The 27,522-nt window shown below is 41.2% G+C and overlaps 1 protein-coding gene and 1 pseudogene across 1 annotated transcript; one reads left to right on the top strand and one right to left on the bottom strand.

The window, feature by feature from the left end:
- Nucleotides 1-260: 260 nt before the first annotated feature.
- Nucleotides 261-27,041, bottom strand: TIGAR (TP53 induced glycolysis regulatory phosphatase). Its single transcript, XM_007967273.3, has 6 exons — nucleotides 26,928-27,041; nucleotides 17,524-17,561; nucleotides 10,853-10,974; nucleotides 3,621-3,698; nucleotides 2,146-2,256; nucleotides 261-1,207 (listed from the first exon to the last, which is right to left on the bottom strand). Exons 1-6 carry the CDS (start codon nucleotides 26,957-26,959, stop codon nucleotides 776-778), a joined length of 813 nt encoding a protein of 270 aa, XP_007965464.3. The 5' UTR covers nucleotides 26,960-27,041; the 3' UTR covers nucleotides 261-775.
- On the top strand, nucleotides 23,312-23,918 carry LOC103218412 (small ribosomal subunit protein uS19 pseudogene; annotated as a pseudogene).
- Nucleotides 27,042-27,522: the final 481 nt, after the last annotated feature.

The following is a 27,522-nucleotide window of genomic DNA, read 5'->3' as shown; positions in this document are numbered from 1 at the left end:
AACTGGAAATTCTTCAGCCTATAGGTTAGATAAGAAGCAAGTGGATATTCTTCATTTTTTTTGGCTTTCCTGGTTTCCACTAACTTGACTTTTGCAAGGTATTGTTTAGAAAAGGCTGTTCTTTTATCTTCTGCTCCAAGATTCCTTCTTTCCTGTATTTAAATCAAATGTTTTAACTTCTTCCCCCAGACCATCCTGTAATCATAATCTGTATTCATCCACATTTCAAGCCCTCTAGAATAAAATATTCCAACAGTTGATTTCTATGTAAAACATGCTAGTGTTATTTTGCTTTACATAAACTTATAAGGATTTTTTATTTAAAGGATTTTAAAAATATAACACATAGTCAATATAAACATGTATTGGGAATTATAAACCATTCTTTCTTCCAAGCACTGGATGAGATACTAAAAAAAACCAGTATCTTACCAACAGCCATTAAAACAGGCTAAAATGAAAAAGAAACCGTTGTTAATGAGGTTACTAATCCCCCAACTTTCAATACTGAGTTCCTTCATCATCCACGTGCAATCCAGAGACGACACGTAGCAGGGTGGTAAAATTATTCTGGAAAATGACAACTGTACTTAGACAAAATAAGTTAATTCTATTTAGTTGTCCGTTAAAGTTTTATGTGGCTATGATTCCATTTGAGCTAAAAATTGGCTTTTAACTGTTTCCAAATCAGCACTAGCAGAGAAGAGAAGTAAATAAAGCCAATGGCACTCCCTTCCGAGGCTCAAAATGGTTAAATTTTGATGCAGATTTAACCTTAGCGAGTTTCAGTCAGTCCATTTAGATGATCCTGTAGGTTCATACAAATACACTGAACCGTTGGTTTAACTTCTCTTCCTTCCTCAAAGTTTATGATAAAGAGACTCATCCCTGTATTGGGAGTAACTGACATAACTTCGGATCTGCGCAGAGTGGCTGGTAAGGAACACTTAAGGTCAGTCAGAAAATAATCAAACAGACTTCTCATGTAAGCACCGTGACTCACAACTAAGACACTGGCTGCTAATCCTGGAACACCACTGTCTGAATTAACTTTAGAGCTGCAATTTTTTCCTAAAGGAAATATCTCTGCCAAAGAAGTTTCCAGACAGTTGCCTGGAGATCCTTGGGAAAACTGTTCTTTTTGATCTGCTTCTTTCAGGATTAGCTGACAAAGAAATTCAAAAAAGTCTATTCCACGCATTTTCACCTACAAGAAAAGAAATAAAAGTCAAAATAAAGTGCCATTAATGATTTCCTTAAAATGTTAACATAGAACATAACTGACTGGATTTTTTTCTAATATTGAATGCCAAGTACTACACAAACAGAAGAATCTCCATCTACATTTCTATTCCTTCAATCAGTAGTTTCAGGGACATATATATGTATATAAGCATCCACCACATTTCTGGAACTATGAAAGCACCATGCAGACCAAGAAGAAGAAGATACAGTTCCCAATTCCTGACTTCAAAGCACTCACGGTCTAGTTAGGGAAATCTACAAGCCAACAGAAACTCATAAAACAGTGCTAACAGGAAGCTGTCTCTGGCACTTCAGTGCCACTGGAACAACAGCAGCAACAAATCCTTCCCTTACTAAAGTAATGTATTTTCAAGAAAATTAAGATAAAGATTAAGGAGGTGGTGGTGGGTTGGGGGAATCACCAATAATGCAATTCAAAGCAGAATACTGAAGAAATGCAAGCACAGGGACGCCGTCATGAACAGAGCGGAGGAGGCAGTGGAGGAAGAAATGCAAGCACAGGGATGCCGTCACGAACAGAGCGGAGGCGGCAGCGGAGGCTTGAGGACTTCATGTTTTGAGTTACTTCACCTCGAGTGACTTGCCCGATCACCCTCTTTGAACTCCACTCCCACCACTAAGCCACTGCTTCATAGTCAAAGGTCTTTTTTAGAAGTACCACCCAATAACAACTTTCCTTAAGTCCATTATCAGTAATGACAAAGGCAACTGAAGAATAAATAAGATTTTAAATAGAAAAGAATAATTTGCTAAGTAAATAGATAATTTAAAAAGGAAAAGAGAATGAACCAAGCAACATTCAAACTGCTTAGCTAAAATTCCAAAACATCTAATTTATGAGTCTTAATTCAACCATCTGACATCAGTAGCGCCACACACCTGGTCCAGCGTCTCTCCTCCGGGCGGTGTAAACACAGGGCACTCCTCCCTGGCTGCTTTGGCCATGGCCCTCATCTCACTTAGCGCTTTGCCTTCTACAACCCCGTATTTCTGAAATAGTCCAACAGATAACAGTTTCTCAAAGGAGACTGCAATATAACAATTAAGTTTATGTTTATGGCAAATTTAGAACATTCATCTCAGGAATAAGCTAAATCTCCTCCACTTAATTTATTGTATCTCCTCTGAACTGATAATGAGAATGTACTCAGTAGAGGGCCATGAACCTTAGAAAATATAATTGAAATATTGAGTTGTACACTTAGTCCAAACGGGTTATTTTAAAATAACTTGCTAAGCAATCTTAAGTAGATGGTGGGAATTTATTGAACACATAAATACAGAGATTTGCACAGATTGTAGGACTAGAGATTAACATGCAAAAGGTACCAACTCAGCCACCTCCCATCCACACATACTATCCCATTTGATCCCAATGACAGCAGTATGAAATAGTTAAACAAACATATCACCATAGTTACAAGGAAGTTGAGTTTTAAGACATTAACATGAGAGATCTATTTCTTTTTTTTTCCTTTTTTTTTTTTTTGAGATGGAGTCTCGCTCTGTCACCCAGGCTGGAGTGCAGTGGCGCGATCTCAGCTCACTGCAAGCTCCGCCTCCCGGGTTCAAACGATTCTCCTGCCTCAGCCTCCTGAGTAGCTGGGACTACAGGCACGTGCCACCACACCCGGCTAATCTTTTGTATTTTTAGTAAAGACGGTGTTTTACCATGTTAGCCAGGATGGTCTCAATCTCCTGAACTCAAGTGATCTGCCCACCTCAGCCTCCCAAAGTGCTGAGATTACAGGCCATCATGCCAGCCACATGGCACCATTCTTAAGCTATTAAATTGGGAAATCACAGTCTAATAATACCAATTGTTGGTGTGAAAAAACAAAACTTTCTCCTAGGTCATTCACGGGACTATAAATTGGCACAGGTTTTCTGGAAAGCAACTTGGCAATATGTATATAAAAGCCTTTAAAAAAGTATACACTCACTGATGTCCATTTCTAGAAATCTATAGGTCTACAATGAATTAACTACAAAGATGTTTAGTTTAACGTTATTTACATCAGTGGGAATCTAGTGAAAACCTAGCTGTCCATCAGCAGTAGCTAGGTTACATGAATTATGCAATATCCATATTTTTCACCTTTAAACTCTTCTATACTGTGTTAAGTTCTTATGAGTGTGCCCTCTTTTATACCTTAAGATGCTTATCTTGCTTGATTTTAATAAGATGCTATATATGAGGGCATGTAACAGTGACTGTCATATGGTAGATTCTTAAATATTTTCACTGATTGAAAATCCTTAGCAGAAATGCATTTAGCTTTTAGCCAAGTGACAAACTGCGGTGGCTTACTGATAATTTATGGTGAAGAATAACATGTAAATAAGTTACTTACCCTTTCCCGAAGTCTTGAATCATACTTTACTGTCATATCTTTGCAAACTTTGCTTTTCTCCAAAATTCCATGCATGGTCTGAAAATCAAGACAATTGTTCCTTTTTTTAATAAAAATAATCACCATTCTGGTGGAAACACTGAAAGAATCTATGTCATCTTAGCGAACAAAAAATAACTAGAGCCAGGTACAGTGGGTCACGCCTGTAATCCCAGCACTTTTGGAGGCCAAGGTGGGTGGGTCATGAGGTCAGGAGATCGAGACCATCTGGCCAATATGGTGAAACCCTAACTCTACTAAAAATACAAAAAATTAGCCGGATGTGGTGGCTCACGCCTGTAGTCCCAGCTACTCTGGAGGCTGAGGCAGGAGAATCGCTTGAACTCGGGAGGCTGAGGTTGCAGTGAGCCGAGATCACGCTACTGCACTCCAGCCTGGGTGACAGAACGAGAATCCATCTCAAAAAAAAAAAGAAATTAGAAATGATTTTTCTTTGCAAAAGTTGCCTCTCTGTGTACTGCGCATCCCTGTCTCTTCATTCCTGATTTTGATATTCTCTTCGAACCTATCTTCTAGTTCAGAAGTCAGCACAATCCAGACCATCATCTGCTTTTGTAAATCAAGTATTTCACTGGGACACAGCCACAGCATTCACTGATGCATCGTCGATGGCTGCTTTCTTGCTATGACCGCAGACTTGAACAGGTGTAACAAGACTGTACAGGCTATAAACCCTACAAAAATTACTATCTGGCTCTTTGCAGACAACGTTTACTGATCCCTGTTCTAGCTCCTTAATTCGCCATTCAAATGTGTCTAAATTGTTGTTAAACCCATCCATTGTGTGCCTTAATTCCAATTGTATTTTCAGTTCTAGAATTTGCATTTGGCTCTTTTTTACAGTTTATTTTTTATAGTTCTCTGCTGAAATTCTACATCTTGCACCTATACAAAAATATAGTTACTTTAAAGCTCGTGTCTGATAACTCCATCAGGTAAGTCATGTGGCTGTTTGTTGTCTTTAGCTCATTTTTATTCGCATTTCCTTCTCATTGTATGTCTAGCGATTTTTGATTGAAAAGTGACCCTGTATTTGCAAAACTCTGGAAATAATTTAGGTCCATGATCTGCCTTTTTTAAAAACACATTTCCCGACAAATTAGACATCATCAGCATACTGTTTTACATGTATTGTCAATATTTCCTTGCATTTTCCTATACCTTTACCAATTTCTTTGTTCACTATTGTATTCTGAAACTCAGATCTCCCTTCTGGAATTATTTTCCTTCTTTTTCATTTTTCCTTTCAAAGTTACTTCAGGATCTCTTTGTCTGAAATGTCATTTCACCTACACAGCAGAAAAAAATCTTGCTGGGTATAAAACTCTAGGTTAATCCTTATTATTTCTCAGCACAATAAAGAAATCATCAATATGAACACATCTGATGAAAGCCTAACTAATGGTCTTTAATGGATGATTTTTTTCCTCCTTATTCTTTGGAGTCTTGCAATTTTGCTATAATTAATGTAGATATGGGTTTCTTTTTTATTTATCCTGGTTGGGATTTGGTACACTTCTTGGATCTGTCTTTCAACAATTCTATAAAATTGTCAATATTCTATAACCTCTGAATATCACCTCTTCCTCCCCATTCCCCATTCTCTCTGCTCTTTCTGAATGACACCAGAACTTCTCATCATGCTCTTCATGTCTTCTAAACTCTCATATTTTATTTATTTTTTAAAGGGACTTTTTTTTTCAGACAAGGTCTCGCTCTGTCACCCAGACTGGAGTGAAGTGACACAGTCACGATTCACTACAGCCTCAACTCCCTGGGCTCAAGTGATCCTCCTACCCCAGCCTCCCAAGCAGCTGGGACTACAGGCAAGCGCCACCACCCGCAGCTAACTTTTTTAGTTTTTGCAGAGACGAGGTCTCTATGTTGCCCAGGCTGGTCTCAAACTCCTGAGCTGAAGTGATCTTCCCGCTTTGGCCTCCCAAAGTGCTGGGATTTCAGGTCCCAGCCACTGTGCCCAACTAAACTCTCATATTTTAAATCTATCACACCATGCTACATTTAGGTTATTATCACACATTTATCTATGAGTTAATGATCACTTTAGCTGTGTATGATCTACAATTTAGTACTTCCACTGAGGTTTCCATTTTTTGACTTTTTTCTGTTTTTAATCTTTAATCTTTGTGGGTATACAGTAAATGTATGTATTTATGGGGCATATGAGACACTTGGATACGGGCATGCAATGCATGACAATCACATCCCGGTCATCAGGGTATACATCCCCATAAGCATTTATCCTTTCTGTTATGAACAATCCAGTTATATCCTTTTAGTTATTTTCAAATGTGCAATTAAATTATTATTGACTATAGCCGCCCTGTTGTGTTATCAAATACTAGGTCCTATTCATTCTTTCTTTTTGTATGCATTAACCATCCCCACTTCCCCAACACCTCGCCCTACTACCTTTCCCAGACTCTGGTCACCATCCTTCTACTCCCCATCTCCATGAGTTCAACTGTTTTAATTTTTTGCTCCAACAAATAAGTGAGAACATGGCAAGTTTGTCTTTCTGTGCCTGGCTTACTTCACTTAACATAATGACCTCCAATTCCATCCATGTTGTTGCAAATGACAGGATCTCACTCTTTTGTGGCTGAAAAGTACTTCATTGTGTGTATGTGTCCATTTCCTTTTTTCATTCATCTGCTAATGGACATCTGGGTTATTTCCAAATCTTGGCTATTGTAAAAAGTGCTGCAATAAACATGGGAGTGCAGGTATCTCTTCAATATCCTGATTTCCTTTCTTCCGGAACGTACCTAGCAGTGGGACTTCTGGACCACATGGTAGCTCTGTTTGTAGTTTTTTGAGGGACCTCCTTCCAAACAGTTTTTCACAGTGGTCGTACTAATTCCCATTCCCACCAACAGTGTACAAGGGTTCCCTTTTCTCCACAGCCTTGCCTGCATGTGTTATTGCCTGTCTTTTGGATAAAAGCCATTTTAACTGGGGTAAAATGATATCTCATTGTAGTCTGGATTGCATTTCTCCGATTACCAATGATGAGCACCTTTTCATATGTCTCTTTGTCATTTGTCTGTCTTCTGAGAAACATCTATTCAGACATCTTGCCCATTTTTAATTGGATTATTACATTTTTTCCTATAAAGTTGTTTGAGCTCCATCTATACTCTGGCTATTAATCCCTTGTCAGATGGGTAGTTTACAAATATTTTCTCCCATTCTATGGGTTGTCTCTTCACTTTGTTGATTGATTCCTTTGCTGCACCAAAGCTTTTAAACTTGATGTGATCCCATTTGTCCATTTTTGCTTTGGTTGCCAGTGCTTGCAGTGTATTGCTCAAGAAATCTCTGGCCAGAACATGTTCTTGAGAGTTTCCCCAATGTTTTATTGTAGTAGTTTCACAGTCTAAGGTCTTAGATTTAAGTCTTCAATCCATTTTTATTTGATATTTATACATGGAAAAAGACAGGGGTCTAGTTTCATTCTTCTGTATATGGATATCCAGTTTTCCAAGCACTATTTATTGAAGAGACTCTCCTAATGTATCTTCTTGGCATCTTCATAAAAAATGAATTTGCTGCAGCTGCAGATGTATGGATTTGTTTCTGGGTTCTCTATTCTGGTCCACTGGCTATGTGTCTGTTTTTATGTAAGTGCCACGCTATTTTGGTTTCTATAGCTCTTTGTATAATTTGAAGTCCTGTAATGTGATTCTTCCAGTTTTGTTGTTTTTGCTAAGGATGGCTTTGACTATTCTGGGTCTTTTGTAGTTCCACATAAATTTTAGGATGCTGTTTTCTACTTCTGTGAAGAATGTCATTGGTATTTTGATAGAAATTGCATTGAATCTGTAGATTGCTAAAATGTAGGAACATTTTAACAATATTGACTCTTTTAATCCATGAACATAGAATATCTTTCCATTTTTTTGTTGTCCTCTTCAACTTCTTTCATCTGTGTCTTATAGTTTTCCTTGTGGAGCTCTTTCATTTCTTTGGTTAATTCCTGAGTATTTAATTTTATTTGTGGCTACTGTAAATGAGATTACTTCTTAATTTCTTTTTCAGATTATTCATTGTTGGCATATTCAAATGCTACTGATTTTTGTACACTGTTTTGTATCCTGCAACTTTGCCAAACGTATCAGTTCTAATTGTTTTTTGGTGGAGTTTTCAAGTTTTTCCAAATATAAGATCATATAATCTGCAAACAAGGATAATTTGATTTCTTCCTTTCCAATTTAAATGTTATTTCTTTCTCTTGTCTGATTGCTCTAGCTAATACTTCCAGTACTATGCTGAATAACAGTGGTGACAATGGGCCTCCTTGTCTTGTTCTAGATCTTAGAGGAAAGGCTTTCAGTTTCTCCTCACTCACTATGATACAAGCTGTGGGTCTATTGCATATGGCTTTTATTGTGTTGAGGCTTTTATTGCATTGTTTTATATTGTTACTTCTATATCTAGGTTGTTTTTGGGTTTTCATCATGAAGGGATGTTAAATTTCATCAAATGCTTTTTCAGCCTCAATTGAAATGATCATATGGTTTCTGTCCTTCATTCTGTTGATATAATGTATCACATTGATTCATTTGTTTATGTTGAACCATCCTTGCATCCCTGAGATTAATTCCACTTGGTCAGGAAGAATGATCTTTCTAACGGTATTGTTGAATTTGGTTTGCTAGTATTTTGTTAAGGATTTTTGCATCAATCTTCATCAGGAATAGTGACCTGCAGTTTTCTTCTTTTAATGTGTCTTTGTCTGGTTTTGGTATCAGGATACTACAGGCCTCATAGAATAAGTTTGAAAGTATTCCCTCCTCCTCTATTTTATGGAATAGTTTGAGTAGGATTGGTATTAGTACTTTAGATGTTTGGTAGAATTCAGCAGTGAAGCCATCAGGTCCCAGACTCTTCTTTACTGGGAGACTTTTATAATGGCTTCAATCTTGTTACTTGTTATTATCCTGTTTAGGCTTTGGATTTCTTCCTGGTTCAATATGGTAGGATGCATGTATCTAGGAATCTGTGCATTTCCTCTAGACTTTCCAATTTTTTGGCATATAGTTGCTGATAGTAGCCCTTAATGCTCCTTTGAATTTCTGAGATACTGGTTGTAATATCTCCTTTTACATCTGATATTATCTATTTGGATCTTTATTGCTTTTAGTTAAGTCTACCTAAAGGTCTGTCAATTTTATCTTCAAAATGCCAATTTATCATTTCACTGATCTTTTGGAGTTTTCATTTCAATTATTTGTACTCTGATCATTATTATTTTTCTTCTAATAATTTTGGGTTTGGTTTACTCTTGCTTTTCCAGTTCTTTCTTTTTTTTTTTTTTTTTTTTTTTTTTTAAAGACAAGGTTTTGCTTTGTTGCCCAGGCTGGAGTGCAGTGGCACAGTCACAGCTCACTGCAGCCTCTGCCTCCCAGGTTCAAGCAATTCTCATGCCTCGGCCTCCTGAGTAGCTGGGATTGGATTACAGGCACCTGCCACCACGCCGGGCTGATTTGTTATTTCAGTGGAGACAGTGTTTCACCATGTTGCCCAGGCTGGTCTTGAACTCCTGAGCTCAGGCAATCCTCCCATCCCGGCCTCCCCAAGTGGCTTTTCTAGTTCTTTAAGATGCATTGTTAGATGTTTATTTGGAGTTTTTCTTCTTTTGATGTAGGCCCTTATAGCTATAAACTTCCCTAATGTTTTTGCTGTATCCCACAGGTTTTGGTATGTTGTGTTTCAATTATCATTTGTTTCAAGAAATGTTTCAATTTAAGGAGATTCTTGTACATATTTCTAGAGTTATTTCTCTATCCACCTCTTTCTTCCAGTACTCTGACCCACAAATTTTAGTTATGTAGAAATTAACCTCCCCAAATTCCAAGTTTTGTCTCCTTAACTCACCGAGACCTCTAAGCTCTACTTGGCTTCGCCTACCAGAGTCTAGAAATGGCTTCAGCCAGAAAACCAGGACACTTCTAGGGCTCACCTTCTTTGTTCCACTTCATTCAGGCATCATAGGCCCACAGTGCCCAAAGTCTAATGTCTGAAAACAGTGGTTTTGCATATTTTGTCACATTTTCTAATTGTTTATGGGGGAGATGAAATTCCAACAATAGTTCACTCACAGTTGGTCACAAAACTCTCCCTCCATTGAGGTTTTAGAGGTAGACTGCATTCGTTTTTATTTTACTTTTTTTTTTTATTTTCAAGACAGAGTCTTGCTCTGTAGCCCAAGCTGGAGTGCAATGGCACAATCTTGGCTCACTGCAACCTCTGCCTCCTGGGTTCAAGCGATTCTCCTGCCTCAGTCTTCTGAGTAGCTGGGATTAAGGTGCACGCCACCACATCCGGTAAATTTTTGCATTTGTAGTAGAGACAGGGTTTCACCATGTTGGCCAGGCTGGTCTTGAACTCCTGACCTCAAGTGATCCACCCGCCTCGGCCTCCCAAAGTGCAGAGATTACAGGCATGAGCCACCATGCCCAACTGGTTTTTCATTTTTATAGTAATCTGCTCCCTGAAGATATTTCTAACAAGTCTTTTATTTCTTTACAGTGACATGGTGGTTTCTTACTCTATCAGGTAATCATAATACCTGATGTCACGGTGGGTTAATTTCTCCTGTCATTTCTCCCTGCTCTCTCATAATAGCTTATTTATATTCTTGTTAGACAGTTTTTTCTAGGCTACTCTAATTTAAAAATTATTTTTTTTTAAAGTACAAAATAAAATTAAAATAAATAAGTTCTGTTGAGGAAGGTCATGTCTGTGTGGGGTTTAATTCCCTACAGACTCTGGTAGCAGATTTTTCAAGATTATACAATTGTTGAGACTTTTGGTACATCATATTAGACCTTAACTCTAAACTCACCTGTTGCTGAGCGTGGTGGTTCACGCCTGTAATCTCAGCACTTTGGGAGGCTAAGGCGGGTGGATCACCAGAGGTTAGGAGTTTGAGACTAGCAACATGGTAAAACGCCATCTCTACTAAAATTACAAAAATCAGCCAGGTGTGGTGGCACACACCTGTAATCCCAGCTATTTGGGAGGCTGAGGCATGAGAATCACTTGAACCCAGGAGATGGAGGTTGCAGTGAACAGAGACTGCACCACTGCACTCTAGCCTGGGCACAGAGTGAGGCTTTGTCTCAAAACAAATAAATAAAAAAATTTACCTGCTTTGTCCTCATGAGATCACTGGAGAAAGCATGAGTAAACTTCACATTATTCAGAAATATACCAGCAGCTGCAGCTTGTCTAAATCCAGTTTCTGAAAGAGGTACATCTACTCCTTGTCCTGTGATATATTAAGAAGAGGAACAATAACATTCAAAACTACATATAAGAGATGTATAAATCACATGTAGAAAATATAGGCTGCATTTATCTGTATTTTAATGAAAGATTTTTTTAAGGACTTTTCCACATAACTTTTCAGGGAGTTATTAGCAAGTAAAAGTAAGTTGTAAGTCTATAAAGGCTCAGGTATTCAATTATTTTCCAAAAGAATGCTTGCCTAATGGGAATTAGGTGATGATGAGACACAAATGTCTTAGCTTTTCCCTCTTTTATGTTTGCCCATCTCTTCAATAATTGGCTCTGATCTTACAGGTAATGTGTTGGGATGGTAGGACCATCATCTAAAAGTTTTTTCCTTCTTCATTCCCATCATCCAAATGCTCAGTATTATAATGGTATTACTTTTCCTCTTTCCTTCCTCCCTCCCTTTCTTTTCCTTTTTCATTTAAAAAATGCTTTGAAACCTCTATTTCCAGGATAACGGCTGACTGGACACTCTGAAGGGACCTCCTACTACAAAAGATCTAAATGGCGTGCATGTGTGTGTGTGTGTGTGTGTTTGTGTGTCTGTGAGTGTGTCTGTGTGTGTCTGTGTGCATATGTGTATGTTTGTGTGTGTGTCTGTGTGTGTGTATTTGTGTGTCTGTGTGTGTATGTTTGTGTGTGTGTGTCTGTGTGTATATGTTTGTGTGTGTGTGTGTCTGTGTGTGTGTTTGTGTCTGTGTGTGTATGTGTGTATGTGTCTGTGTGTGCCTGTGTATGTTTGTGTGTGTGTGTCTGTGTCTGTGTGTGTGTATGTGTGTGTCTGTGTGTGCCTGTATGTTTGTGTGTGTGTGTGCCTGTGTGTATGTTTGTGTGTGTGTGTCTGTGTGTGTCTGTGCGTGTGTATGTGTGTGTGTCTGTGTGTGCCTGTATGTTTGTGTGTGTGTGCCTGTGTGTATGTTTGTGTGTGTGTGTGTATGTTTGTGTGTGTGTGTCTGTGTGTGTGTCTGTGTGTGTGTGTATGTTTGTGTGTGTGTGTGTGCTGCATTGCTGGACCCACAGAACGTATAAAAAATCTCCAAGGGACAAAGCAAAGCAACCCCAACACCCTGCGCTGAACTGTGAAACCGACATGAAGAAAATGACGGTGGTGGGCTACCAGGACAGGCTGGTGGGGCTGGGGGAGGAGGCCTGCTGGAGCGGACGGCAAGCGGGAGGACTAAACACAAAATTCTTGGGAGCAAGGGCTCCTGTAAGGAGTCTTAATGTGCAGCCTCAGGCCTGTGGTAAAATAAAATACAAATCCTCTTCAGAGCAAATCATTCTCAAAAGAGGCTAACAGGTTTTCCACTAATTTAGAACAAGTCATTGTTTAGCCAAAGATTCAACACACAAGAAAATAATCTATCACAAACCAAAGCCACCCATCAAGACTTCAGACGTTGAAATCAGCAAATATGGACTTTACAATGACTATGAATAAAACATAAAGACAGAATCACAAAAACAAGCAATTAACAGTAAGCATCAAAAATAAGCAGACAGTTTTCTAAAATCACCAAATAGATCTTTTAATAATAAAAATCAGAACTGCCAGGGGCTGGGTGGGGGGCCCTTGATGGATAAACAGAGGCTTGGATGAAAGGAGGTTTAATGAACTCAGACAGGGCAGAAGGTATTGCCCAGTACACAGCACAGATACAAGGAGACAGAACACAGCTCAGATATATCAAGAGTTCCAAAGGAAAGAATGAGAATTCCTAATGATGCATTGTCTTAGTTGCTATAACAAAGTACTACAGACTGGGTGGCTTATTAACAACAGATATTTATTTCTCACAGTTGTGGAGGCTGGAAGTTTGAGATGAGGGTACCATCATGGTTGGGTTCTGGTGAGGGCCCTCTCCACGTTACAGGCTGCTGACTTCTCCTTCAGTGCTCCCATGGCACAAAGAGGAAAGAGCTCTCCGGTGTCTCGCATAAATTCCATTCATGAGGGCTGTACCCTTGTGACCTAATGACCGCCCAAAGACCCCACCTCCTAATGTCATCATATTGGGAGTTATGATTTCAACATGTAACTTTTGGGAAGAAAAACATTCAGTTTATAACATGCATCTAATTGGAACGCTAAAAGAACAGAAAAAAAATGGCTGGGCATGGTGGCTCACGCCTGCAATCCCAACACTTTGGGAGGCTGAGGTGGGTGGATCACTCCAGGTCAGGAGTTTGAAACCAGCCTGGCCAACATAGAGAAATCCTGTCTCTACTAAAAATACAAAATTAGCTGGGCGTGGTGGAGCACACCTGTAATCCCAGCTACTTGGGAGGCTGAGGCAGGAAAATTGCTTGAGCCCAGGAGGCGGAGGTTACAGTGAGCCGAGATCACACCACAGCATCCAGCACTCCAGCCTGGGCAACAAGAGTGAAATTCCATAACCAAAAAAAAAAAAAAAAAAGAATAGAAAAAATGAAGGAGAGGAATATGAAAAGAAAATAGCTGAGAATTTCACAGAATAAGAAAACACATGAAAATCAAGCAGGATAAATTTTTTTAAAAAAAACCCTCCTAGATACATTATGAGAAACTGAAGAATACCAAAATTGAAGAGTTTAAACGAAGTTACAGAGAAAGACCCACTTCCTACCATGGAACACCATTCAGCTGACAGAAACCTCCTACCAGGAAAAGTGGAACCAAACACTGCAGAATGCTATCTTCCAAGGGCTGAGAGAATCCCCAGTTCGAAGTGTGTACTGACTGAAGCCACTGCGTTTACCACCAGCTGCTCTATATACACTAGAGGACTTTTCAAAGAATGTACTTCAGAAATGGTCTGAGATGAAAACAAATGAGGAGCAGAGAAACTTGCAAATATATTCATAAATTTAAATGCCATCTAAACAAATGAAGATAATGTCATCTACCTCAAGCAATTAAAAAAAGACAGGACTAAGCTACTAGACAAGTTATTTGTATTTTTTGGAAGAGGGGATATTAATATTATACTTTATTAGGTACTGTCAGAGTGAATGTGTCCCCCCAAAATTCAAATGTTGATATCCTAACCCTCAATGTGACGGTATTAGGAGGCAGGCCTTTGGGAGGTGATTAGATCCTAGGGTGGAGCCCTCATGAACAGGATTAGTGTCCTTATAAGTGCTCTCGTTCTCTCTCTCTGCCATGTGAGGATATTAACCAGAGGACAGCAGTCTGCAAACCAGGAATCAGGCCCTCCACAGACACTGGATCTGCTGGCACCCTGATCTTGGAATTCTCAGTCTCTAGAACTGTGTACTGTTCAAGCCACTGAGTCCATGATACTCTGTTACAGCAGCCCTGGCTAAGACAGGTATGAGGGTAAAACTTTTAAGATAACCATGAAAAGAATGAAATGGTACATCAATTCAAAGGTAGTGGGGAAAGTAAGAGAGTGTTGAACAGGAAAAAACCAAGCACTTAAGAAGTAAAAGCAGGTAAGATAAAAAAGAAAGACTAGAAAAAGAAGGGGGAAACAACAACAAAGAAAAAAAATCAAAACACATCAGTGACCAGAATAAAGGCAAACAGCCACTACTGCTAGCCAAAAGACAAATTCTAGGCCAGGCGTGGTGGCTCACGCCTGTAATCCCAACACTTTGGGAGGCCAAGGCAGGTGGATCACCTGAGGTCAGGAGTTCGAGACCTGCCTGGCCAACATGGTGAAACCCCGTCTCTACTAAAAATACAAAAATTAGGTCGGGCGTGGTGGCTCACACCTGTAATCCCAGCACTTTGGGAGGCTGAGATGGGTGGATCACGAGGTCAGAAGTTCAAGACCAGCCTGACCAACGTGGTGAAACTCCGTCTCTACTAAAAATACAAAAATTAGCCGGGCCTGGTGGCACACACCTGTAGTCCCAGCTACTCGGGAGGCTGAGACAGGAGAATCACTTGAACCTGGGAGGCAGAGGTTGCAGGAGCCAAGATCACGCCATTGCACTCCAACCTGGGTGACAGAATGAGACTCCATCTCAAAATAAATAAATAAATAAACAAACAAACGAACAGACAAAAAGTAGCCAGGTGTGGCAGCAAGCACCTGTAATCCCAGCTACTCGGGAGGCTGGGGCAGCAGAACTGCTCGAAGCCGGGAGGCAGAGGCTGCAGTGAGCCGAGATCGCACCACTGCAGTCCACCCTGGGCGACAGAGCAAGACTCTGTCTCAAAAAAAAAAAAAAAAAAACAAAGACAAATTATATATATTTTTAAAAGAGCCAAAATGTAGCTACATACTATTTATGAGATAACACTTAAACATGAGTACACACAAAGGGTGAAAGGAATGAGATGGAAAAATACATACCAGTGAAATTCCATCTCCAAAACAGCTCAAGTAGCTATATTACTATCAGAAAAGTAAGACTTTATGGCAAAAGTCTCACTAAGGATTTGGGGACCACTATAAAAAAATCAATGGGGCCGGGCGCGGTGGCTCAAGCCTGTAACCCCAGCACTTTGGGAGGCCGAGGCGGGCGGATCACGAGGTCAGGAGATTGAGACCATCCTGGCGAACACAGTGAAACCCCGTCTCTACTAAAAATACAAGAAAATTAGCCGGGCGAGGTGGTGGGCGCCTGTAGTCCCAGCTACCCGGGAGGCTGAGGCAGGAGAATGGCGTAAACCCGGGAGGCGGAGCTTGCAGTGAGCCGAGATCGCGCCACTGCACTCCAGCCTGGGGCACAGAGCGAGACTCCGTCTCAAAAAAAAAAAAAAAAAAAAAAAAAAAAATCAATGATCCCATTTACTCAGATGTAATCATTTAAACTTGTGTAAGCCTAATAAAATAACCTCAGTCTGTACAAAAGCAGAACACAGAAACCAAAAATGGACAGAATTTCAACTATTAAAGGGCAAACTGGCCACCGCAGCAGGGAATTAAAAATACTGTACTCATAAATTGATATTTAGGACATGCAGGCAAACTAGTGCATTTATAAAGTTAATAAAGTGTGTAAGATTTGAAAATCAAAATCGAGAAGGCTGATTATTTGATACATAACTCCAGTGCCAACAATGAGGGATTATAGATTTTTCTGAAGCATACAATGGAAAAATTATAAAAACTGACCATAATTAACACATTTCAAAGAAGTATCATCAAATAAACCATACTGACAGAACACAAAAGCATTTACAATGGAAGTCACTCAATGGGAATTTAAAATACTTAGTGCTGAATGCTTACCACATTACCACGTGTCAAAACTATGGGCATGCAAACAAAAACAGTACTTAGAAATATATAAGCCTTGAGGCCGGGTGCAGCGGCTCACACCTGTCATCTCAGCACTCTGGGACACCGAGGCGGGCAGATCACCTGAGGTCAGGAGTTCAAGACCAGCCCGGTCAACATGGTGAAACCCCATCTCTACCAAAAATAGAAAAATTAGCTGGGCATGGTGACATGAGCCTGTAATCCCAATTACTCAGGAGGCTGAGGCATGAGAAATTGCTTGAACCCGAGAGGCAGAGGGTGCAGTGAGCTCAGATCGTGCCACTGTACTCCAGCTGGAGCGGCAGAGTGAGACCCTGCCTCAACAAAAAAAAAAAAAAGGAAAAAAAAAAAAAGGAATATATGAGCCTTGAATGCTTACACACAAAAGGCTGTAACTTAAAGAACTAAAGTATCCAACTGACAGGGTCAGGAAAAGAACACAAACCTAAAACAAGTGTGAACACAAAAACTTTCTTGACGTTCCACTGTCAATGCCTTAGGAAATAAGAGAAGTGAGCAATACCAAAGGCCAGGTGGTAAGAGGCCTCAGTCCAAAGGATAACCTGGGTGGGGCATATTTTGTCTGAAAACAAAGGTTCCTTTGAGAATCAGACCAGTTAGTGCCCATAAAAGGGAGTCAGGCTCATGGAATATGAAAATCAGTTTTTGTAAACCCCAGAAGTCCCTAACCAAAAAAATAAAACTAAAAGCTTTTATAATCACAGCATAGAAATAGCATGTCTAGCCTAAAGTTCACCCAAGATATTCTTAAAAAGCCAGATTAGCTGGATCACAGGGCAAATAAAAGATCTGAGTCCAAATTAACAGAAAAAGGGAGAAAGAATCTCTTCAGAATAAAGTAACAACCACATATGAAAATCGTTCTTTTTTTAAACCTTTATTACTACTAAAACTAAAATATCTTAGCAGAAAAAATACCATTAACACTGGTCAGTAAACTTCATGCTTCCAAATATAGAATAATTTCAAATCCAGACAGTTATATTTTAAGACACCCGGACCCAATATAATTAATCAGCTGACAGAACCACTTTGAAGCTATACATAAATAATAACTTGGAGAACTGTACTTCACACCCAGTTCACTTGAGAGATTTATTCCTCCTGGTTACTAACAGCCCTGACCATATTTCTGATCGTATTTCTGTGGTTAAGATGCTTTGATTCTGTAATCCCAATTCACAATGGAGCTGCCCCCAGTCTACCCCACCCCACCAAATCTGCTTAACTCACACATCTTATTAACACAAGGGTGAGAGCTAAAATAACAATCGGATTATACCAACCTTGAATTATCTTCTCCTTGTTAAATCTTGTTTCTCCACTAAAATAGAAAGAGAAAAACTTATTAGCCAAATTATACTATTTTTGAGAGGAGGAAAAAAAAAGAAGCAATGAAGTGTAATTATACTAATAAAGATATCTTATGAAACTTGTAACATAATTCATAATCCAACCCGTAAAAACAATTTATTCTAAACTAATATTTGCAATCATCTTCTTTAATGAAGAGCTAAGAACTTCAAACTACTCCAAACTAAAACATATAGATCAGGAACCAATCTTAAGTGGATTGCAAATGGAAAATCCTACTAAAAAATATAATGCAAATACCATTTTAGCCAAATAATGTTGTTAAAAGAAATATATTGATCAAAACTACTCTCACTGGCAGCAGGACCAAAAACGTGAGAGTCAGTCTCTTCACTGCTGGACTGAATGAGCAAGTGAAAGAGAATCTGAATGGAATGCGAGAGAAGTCCACAAACCTTCAGAACCCCCTGCCTTCTCTTAGTTCCTAGGCCTTCAGCAGTTATTTTTTGTAGTACTGACAGCTATCTTGCAGACCAACTGCACACTGAACTGAGGTTTGAGTACTACACTTTTAAAAACTAAAATACCAAAACAAATCAAAGCAATCTGAAGCAACCAGCAGGGGAAAAGAACTGGAAACTCTGTCACAAAATAACTGGGGTTACTGAGGCTGGTGGGGGGAAAAGGGCCAGAAGTGCATGGGCAACACTGGACAGACAGCAGAACAGGTGAACAATAAATGCACTTGTCAAATACATGAAAAGCAGAATCAAGGAGAATTCAGTTGAGATTTCTTTGAGCGCTACTTAAATGTTTGCTGACCCAACCTAGCACTAGAATTGCTGGGCCATAAGGTGTGCAAATACCCAGCTTTATTAGGTAACGCCAAAGTGTCATAGCAAGTTACACCACCCTGTAGTGTGGTATACCACCCTCAACAAGACTCAGTGGTGTAAGGTTTCTTCAATCTGTGCCAATCTGGTACCTGAACAATTCATCCCACTTTAATTTTAATTTGCATTTCCTTGATTTTGATGGAAAATGATCGTTCCATTGTTTTTAAGTGAAGCACTAGTTTGTAATAATTAAAATGTCACAAAGGATTGATTTACTCAGATGTAGAAAAAAAATCTACCAGACCTGGAAGTCAGAATCATAAACTCAGGCCTCGGCCTGGAGTCCTGATGCCTGTTTACAAAGACAGCTGTGTGCCAACCTCCGCCAAGATGCAGACTGCCGGCTTTGGCCAATACGAATGTTCTTTAAGACCCAACACAAGACCGGGTTCTTTTAGGTGGCCCCCCTCCCCAGTACCATTCCCCATCTACCTACTCTGTTTAATACCCACACTCTATGCTCCCACTGTCCCCTGGCACTACCGACATAAATTTTCATCTGTGTGCTAACTGACTTTGTAGCTGTGTGTCTATCCTGGCTCCAGTTTCTTAAAGGCACAAGCAGGGACTGCATACCCTCAACATGCCCAGGGTCTGGAGAAAATCCTGGGAAATGACAGAACTTCATGAATGTACTTTTGCCTAGAGAGGGTCATCTGGAAACATCTATCAAAATGACAAATCTGTTTACCCTTTTACCCAATAACCCAATTACTGGAAATAACTGAATTCACTCATATTTAAAAGATCATTTGCGGCCAGGTGTGGTGGCTCACGCCTGTAATCCCAGTACTTTGGGAGGCTGAGGTGAGTATGGATCACTTGAGGTCAGGAGTTCGAGACCAGCCTGGCCAACATGGTGAAACCCCGTCTCCACTAAAAACACAAATATTAGCCAGGTCTGGTGGCAGGCGCCTATAATCCCAGCTACTTGGGAGACTGAGGCATGAGAATTGCTTAAGCTTGGGAGGCAGAGGTTGCAGTGAGCTGCGATCACACCACTGCACTCCAGTATGGATGACAGAGCGAGACCCTATCTCACAAAAAAAAAAAAAAAAAGATCATTAGCTACAGTATTATTTCTAGTAGCAACAGATTATAAACAACCCAAATGTCCGTTAACAAGGAAATTAGTTTCCTTAACTGTGGCCAGAATAACCATTACTTATATTAACAAATAAACAGTGTCATATCTACCTAATGGAATTCTATGTAAATGTGTCCTTTAAAGAGAGAGATTACATGTAGATACGGAATGCTCACCAAGAGATATGATTAAGTAGAAAAAGCAAGGTATAGAATAATATAAAAAGAAAGCTACCTTTTTAGGAAGGAGGGAAATAAACACTGGATATGCACAAAGAAACAATGAAAGGATAAACATGAAACTAATAAACATGGTTACCTATTGGTTGCGGGGAGAATAGGAAGATTAGGGAGAATTGTTTTGATTTCTAAATATGCAGATGTATTAGCTTACAAAATAAATGTATGATAAAGAAATACAATTACACAGAACTGGCCAGGCGTGGTGGCTCATGCCTGTAATCCCAGCACTTTGGGAGGCCGAGGTGGGCAGATCACGAGGTGAGGAGTTCAAGACCTGCCTGGCCAATATGGTGAAACTCCGTCTCTACTAAAAGTACAAAAATTAGCCGGGCATGGTGGTGGGCGCCTGTAGTCCCAGCTACTCAGGAGGCTGAGGCAGAAGAATCGCTTGAATCCAGGAGGCGGAGGTTGTGGTGAGCCAGATCGTGCCATTGCACTCCAGCCTGGGCGACAAAAGCGAGACTTCAACTCAAAAAAACAACAACAACAAGAAAAACGATTTCCTACACTCCAAAAGTCATTCAGAATCTTAAAAAATGGGCATGAAAGAGGATATCAACCTCTACCATTCAGATGGATAAAGCAGAAGCATTCAGGGTAAACATGGGGAACCTGTCATCTTTAACCTAGAAAACAGTTACCATGTATTGGATTCACTTCCTGTCTCAGCCTCAAAATATTGCTGAGACCAAGAATAAAATATCTGTTATTTCAACACAAATAACATCCTCGTTAGACAGTGGCTTGTAGCCCTTTAATTAAACCTGGCCTAAAACTGCCTCCATGCCTAGGGAGCTGTCACCTAACTTAATATGTAAACAAACTACAACATAATTTGAGAGTATATTCCTGTAATAAGAACCAAGTCTCAGCCAATCATGGCAGCTGAGCTTTCAGCCAATTATGGGCTGCAAACTGCTCAGACATGTCCCAATAAGGCAAAGTGGAGCTGTAACCAATCAGGCTACTTCTTATATGTCACATCCTTTTTCTTTTTTTTTTTTTTTCCTGATGGGGTCTCACTATGCAGCCTAGGCTGGAGTGCAGTGGTGTGATCTTGGCTTACTGCAACCTCCAACTCCAGGGTTCAAGCGATTCTCCTGCCTCAGCCTCCCAAATAGCTGGGATTACAGGCAAGTGCCACCACGTCCAGCTAATTTTTGTGTTTAGTAGAGACACGGTTTCACCATGTTGGCCAGGCTGGTCTCGAACTCCAGACCTAAGGTGATCCTCTTGCCTTGGCCTCCCAAAGTGCTGGGTTTATAGGTGTGAGCCACCATGCCTGGCCATGTCACTTCCCTTCTCTGTCTATAAATATTGCCTGCCTATGTCGCTGGGTTGAGCACTCTGAAGCTTTACTTGTTTAGGTGCTGCCTGATGTATGAATCATTTCTTTGCTCAAATAAACAAAGTCTAATTTGTGTGAAGTTTTTCTTTTAACATAGCTAACACAATTTCCAGCCAAAGCCAAAGACACACCCTCATTTTGAAATCAGGGGTGAGAAGAAATTTAATAATCTACCAACCAGGAAATCATGTGAGAGCCACCAAAAAACTCAGTATTTACAATCACAGAAATTTGGCAGAGATGATTACCTTTTGTATACTCGCTCAAAAGATTAACTCAGCATTTTTATTTAATCAAAGTAGATAATGAAAGATGCAAATTAAAACAAAGGTTTATATTGTCAAAATGTCACTTTCTAAAAAATGGAATCCCAGAAATTTGATAGTTTCGTAAAAGTACTGCCCCACCATCTAACGATTTTCAGTGAAAGCAGCATAACCGCTGCGACATAATGAAGGCTTCGTTTAGCCGTATATCAACAGAGGCTGCTGCAGACTCAATAGTATTAACACTCACAGCATTCGGTTTAGTTCTATTTGGCATTTCTGCGTTCAAATCACTTTATAAATATTAAAGAGTAGGAATCCAAAAATAGATTTTTTTCCAAAAGCTTTCATAAATATTTAATTTTACAGCTTTTATCAGCTTTATTGAGAGGTTTATATAAATCCTTGAAGTAACTGTGTAATTAGTATGCTTGGGGAATGGAAAGGGAAAGCTGATGGCTAAAACAGTTTTATTATTAATCTTTTTCCCTTAACCAAGTCTGACTTGCGATAGCAGCAGAGAAGGTGAACGAAGCTGAAAGGTCAGAGGGATATATTTTGAAGGAGTCAGGAATAACACCACTCATTTTCAAAATCTGCAGTGTGGTCCATTTCCAAAACAGAAACCTGACTCTGCAGGAATCCAAGTGCTTATGCCAAGATGTTAAGTCTTAGGATCAGCCATTTATAGGACCTACAAATATACATCATTCATTTTGTAGGTTATCTCACAGTTCTTACTTAAAAGATATTTTGTCCTCTTAGTCTGGATTTATACTCTGCAGCATTTCTTCAAAAATCATATAGAAAGCTCAATTTCCTTTAATTCCTTTTAAGGAATTCAAATTCAACACACAATACGAAGCTTGCTACAAAGGAGGGACAAATCATGGGAAATCAGTGCAAATTTGGGTCAAGTTTTCAAAATAGATGTTCTTTAGTGTAAATGTAAATGTAAACCCTCACCTGATATCACGAATACAGCTTAGTCCTAATTCCTTTACACTAATAAACTCATTTGCAAATATAGAAGATTTCAAGAGCTAGTAACACTAGACTTCTGGCTGTCCTTTTTTTTTGAGAGGGAGTTTCACTCGTTTCCCAGGCTGGAGTGCAATGGCGCAATATGGGCTCACTGCAACCTCCGCCTCCCGGGTTCAAGAGATTCTCCTGCCTCAGCCTTCTGAGTGGCTGGGATTTACAGGCGCCTGCCACCACGCCCGGCTAATTTTTTGTATTTTTAGTACAGACGGGGTTTCACCACGTTGGCCAGGCTGGTCTTCAACTCCTGGCCTCAGGTGATCCACCCACCTCGGCCTCCCAAAGCGCTGGGATTACAGGACTTTTGGCTGTCCTTGATCTTTATAAAGTATCTGTACAAAGTACCTTTATACTTTTATAAAGCATTAAAATTTTATAAAAGTATTAGCTTTATAAAAGTACTAAATTACAGATTACCTAATAGTATTTTGCTTGCTTTATTAATATACAGAACGATTATTAGCCTTACACAAAAAGTAACTGCCAACAGAGGTACAGTAAGAAAACTAAATGAGTCTTGCTGTCAATAACTTTACTAATTCGGCCAGGTGCGGGGGCTCACGCCTGTAATCCCAACACTTTGGGAGGCCGAGGTGGGCGGATAACCTGAGGTCGGGAGTTCGAGACCAGCCTGACCAACATGGAGAAACCCCAACTCTACTAAAAGTAAAAAGTAGCCGGGCGTGGTGGCGCATGCCTGTAATCCCAGCTACTGGGAGGCTGAGGCAGGAGAATCGCTTGAACCCAGGAGGCGGAGGTTGTGGCGAGCCGAGATCTTGCCATTGCACTCCAGCCTGGGTAACAAGAGTGAAACTCCGTCTCAAAAAAATAAATAAATAAAAAGCAAAAACAAAAAAACTTTACTAATTCATTTTTAAATCATTAAAAGTAAATTAAATTTAGTTTGCCAAAAAATATTAAAGTTTTAAGAGCTGCCTAAAAATGGAAATGAACTTTTCTGAGGATCCGGCAAGATGGCAGAGGTAGAGCAGAAGCTGACGTTCCCCAAATTCACCTACCGGGGCGTGGACTCGGACCAGCAGCGGGACACTTCTTACCAGCAGCTGATGCAACTCTACAGTGCTTGCCAGCGGCGGAAGCTGAACCCGGGCCTGTGGCGGAAACAGCACTTACTGCCCAAGCGCCTGCGCAAGGCCACGAAGCCGGAAGTGCAGAAGCCGGAAGTAGTGAAGACGTACCTGGGGGACATGATCATCCTGCCCGAGATGGTGGGCAGCATGGTGGGCGTCTAAAACGGCAAGACCTTCAACCAGGTGGAGATCAAGCCAGAGATGATCGGCCACTACCTGGGCGAGTTCTCCATCACCTACGAGCCGGTGAGGCACTGCCGGCCCGGCCTCGGGGCCACCCACTCCTCCCGCTTCATCCCCCTCCAGTAGTGGCTCAGCTAATAAAGGCACACATATCTCCCCCGCCCTGCCAGAAAAAAAAAAAAGGAAGTGAAATGGATGGTTTTGCCTGGGACTAACTGCAAACACCTACAAATAACATTTCAAGGAACCAGACCCTTCAATAGTGCTGGATAGGTGATGGTAATGCCAACTACACGTGTTGGAGTTTTCAACAATGCTGTGCCATAAGATCATGAGAAGTTACAGTCTGACAATGATGACAGACTTAAATTCTGGAGCCTTGGGCAGTCTATTCCAGAAATGATACACACTGGTACTTCCATGTCAAAGTATGACGAAAGATAAACCACATACAGGAACAGCACAAGATTCCTAATGGGTTCTGTTGAACTTAAATTGCTTTAAAGATTTTTTTGCATTATCTGAAGAGGTAAGTCCAATAAAATTCTCTAACTCTTCAAAAAGTCATTACATTTAACTATGGTGATAAGTCAAATTTAAAATCACTTCTTTTCCTGAAAGAATCACCAGGTTTTGGTTTTGAGAACTCTGAAGACAAGAAGAGGGATGGTCCAGACAGGAAAGCACTGGACCAGCCCTATCAATTATTTCAACACTCTCACTCCATCTTCCTACACATAAAACAGAACAAAACAAACTATTGTCATAACTCCACACAATTATATTAAGAGAATAAAAAGTAGCCTCAAAAACGGCTGGTGATGTTCAAGTAATCTACAAATACCAGGTTGTAACACATTAAGTAGGAAACAAAAGACGGTGAGTGGTAAAGTTGCTTTGGTTAAACTCCTACTTCCTCAACTTGCCATGTGACTTTAAGCAAGTTACAAGGCGTCTCTGTCTCAGCTGCCTCATGTGAAAAACGAGGATATCAGTCCTTAACTCACTAAACTGTCAGGTTTTAATTACAACAGTGTATTAAGACTTATTTTTTAAATGATTCCTATGAGGGCCTCCGGAATCAAACCCTTTTTAAGCAGCAGGAAGGGAATAAAATCCACATTTGTATGACTGTTGTCTATTAAGAATCTAAATAGGAATCATCTTTTTAGGGGTTGCCTTAACCCAAATATTCTACAACTTCTGAGTTTTCTTTTTTTTTTTTTTTTTTCTTTTTGAGACAGGGTCTCACTATGTCACCTAGGCTGGGGTGCAGTGGCCCAATCACAGCTCACTATAAGCCCTGACTTCCCAGGCTCACGTGATCCAAGTGATCTTCCTGCCTCAGCCTCCCTATTAGCTGGGTTCACAGGCATACACCACTACACTCAGCTTTTTTTTGGTAGAAAGGAGGTTTCACCATGTTGCCCAGGCTGGTCTTGAACTGCTGTGCTCAAGGGATCCACTCACTTCCGCCTCCCAACATGCTAGGATTACAGGGGTAAACCACCTTGATGGTCTGAGTTTCAATTTTAAATATGACACTGGGCTGGCTGGGTCAGGCGTCTAGAAAGTGCTCTAACATTGGAAGAAAGGGTGATCAGGCCTCTAGTTCCTGTTCTGCTACCAGTTAGCTGTATGACCTTTAGTAAGTTAAGAATTCTCCCAAGGCATTCTATACAACCGAAAGGGGTGGGAGAAGAGATAGGGAGGAACTAGATTTCTAAGGTAGGCATTAAAATCCTGCTAATCCCAAACGGACAATTTTAGAGGATTCTTAAGATTATCTTTCTTATAAAGGAAGGACAGGCCAGAAAAGATAGCAGTTCAAGTCAATTGACAAAGTTAAATCATATTAATGTCCCTTGTGAGCTTGAATGCAGAAATGGTATGTTATTTATCTGTATGATCCAGTCTACTGGCACACAGTACCCACACAAAATGCTGGTGTGCTAAACTATACGTTCGTATTTGGGAATAAACTGCACTTTTATTGGAGCTGTCTTTATAGAAGTTATTTCTCAGATATATTTCTTCCCCTGTTGCATCATACACTTTACCTGTCCCCCATTTAATTCTCACATTAAAATAGTGAGATAGGCACTATCATTTGCATATCAGGAAACTTAAGTCCAGGCTACCTGGCTCTTAGCTAGAGAACAGATTCCAACCGAGGTCTACCTTGCCTGAAAAATCTGTGCTCTTAGCAGGGCGCGGTGGCTCACGCCTGTAATCCCAACACTTTGCGAGGCCGAGATGGGTGGATCACTTAAGGTCAGGATTTCGAGACCTGCCTGGCCAACATGGTGAAACCCCGTCTCTACTAAAAATACAAAAATCCGTCGGGCATGGTGGCGCATGCCTGTAATCCCAGCTACTCGGGAGGCTGAGGCAGGAGAATCGCTTGAACCCGGGAGGCGGGAGGTTGCAGTGAACAGAGATAGCGCCACTGCACTCCAGGCTGGGTGACAGACAGAGCGAGCTCCATCTCGCAAAAAAAAAAAAAGAAAAATCTATGCTCTTAACTACCCTGATTTTCATCTCATCTCCCGTTAACACTTGGCAAATACATGTTGATAAGAAAAGATAAGAAACATGAAGACCTATCAGCAGTCAGCTCCGTGTAATGTTATGATAATAAAAAACATTTATTTAGGATGATACGGTCTGCTGAGATCAGAGTTGTGACCCTCTTTTCTCTCCCAGAACTGTAACCTCTGGGGAAAGGAAAGAAGTCTCATATATGTGCCTGGGGGGCTGACTGACTGGGGAAACGAGGGGGAACCTCAGAAACAGAGAGGATAGCAGAAGGCAGCCGGCATCAAAAACATCAGCCACGGACGAGTAATTCTGCAAACTCTTTGCAATCTGCCGGGGAGCAAAAACGGTGCCCAGACAGGTCTGTGGACCTGTCTGGGCACCGTTTTGGGTGCAGCCACCAAGTGCCTACGAACCCCGATCCCTTGCTCCTCCGGGTCTCGCTTTATCTGAAACACGGGACGCAGCTATCTAAGACCTGCCGTCCTCCCTCGGGGTTGCTAGGGTGAGACGAGGGACGACACGAGACGGCCCCAGGGCAAGCGCCCCGGAAAAAGCGCTTCCAAGCCAGCCCTCCCCGGGCGGAGCGAGCAGGGAGGGGAGAGGAGGGCAGACCCGTGTTCCCTTCGCCCGCTCCAATACACTCAAGGAGGAGAGAAAGGCGCCTGCCACAGCCATACTCACTGCCGGACAACAGTCAGAGCGAAGCGAGCCATGTTCCCGGAGCTGCGACCCGTCTGTGGCCCCGCGCCGCTCCGCGCCGCCCCTGCACTGCGGGCCGCCTCCCCCACACCACTTCCGCCAAGGCGCCGGCCGGCTCCGCCGCCATAGGCCCAGGCGGCCTCGCACGTCATCCCCGCAGGCCACTCAGGGCCGGGCGAGGCCGACGGGGCGGGGGTGATGCGGGAGCCTCGGAGGCCCCGCCCAGGGCTGCGGCGCGTGCGCCCCTGCGCGCCGGCCTGTGATTGGCGCGCGGCAGGTGCGTGGCGCCCAGCCCGCGGAGTCCGCGGCAGGATTCCTTCCCCGGCTAGCCGGCTGCCTGCGTTCGGGCAGATAAGGAACCCGGCGCACCGATTTGTGGTTGATCTGATTGAGGCTGGAACGCAACCGTTAGTCTTATAGCTGGCCACTGTGATGAATGCCTCACGGTGTACAGCGACCCACAGACTGTGTTCTATGAGCTCTGTTAGTCCCTAACCTTAGGGACGTAGCGTCAGCAAGGTCTGTAGACTGAGACCCACCCACCCGAACTCCACCGGCACAGACGCCCTCCTTGACC

The sequence above is a fragment of the Chlorocebus sabaeus genome, chromosome 11 (genome assembly GCF_047675955.1).
Source record: "Chlorocebus sabaeus isolate Y175 chromosome 11, mChlSab1.0.hap1, whole genome shotgun sequence".
In the NCBI taxonomy this organism is placed as follows: Eukaryota; Metazoa; Chordata; class Mammalia; order Primates; family Cercopithecidae; genus Chlorocebus; species Chlorocebus sabaeus.
Note: the sequence above shows the minus strand (reverse complement) of the source record. Positions and strands in the feature narration are given on the sequence as shown.

What these genes read in the sequence shown, in the direction of transcription:
- TIGAR (XM_007967273.3), bottom strand. Translation starts at nt 26,959, where the DNA reads ATGGCTCGCTTCGCTCTGACTGTTGTCCGGCA. An exon ending in CAAGGAGAAGATAATTCAAG is followed by an intron (nt 10,975 to 17,523) that starts GTTGGTATAATC and finishes AATATATCACAG; the next exon opens with GACAAGGAGTAGATGTACCT. An exon ending in ATCTCATGAGGACAAAGCAG is followed by an intron (nt 3,699 to 10,852) that starts GTAAATTTTTTT and finishes CTTGATTTTCAG; the next exon opens with ACCATGCATGGAATTTTGGA.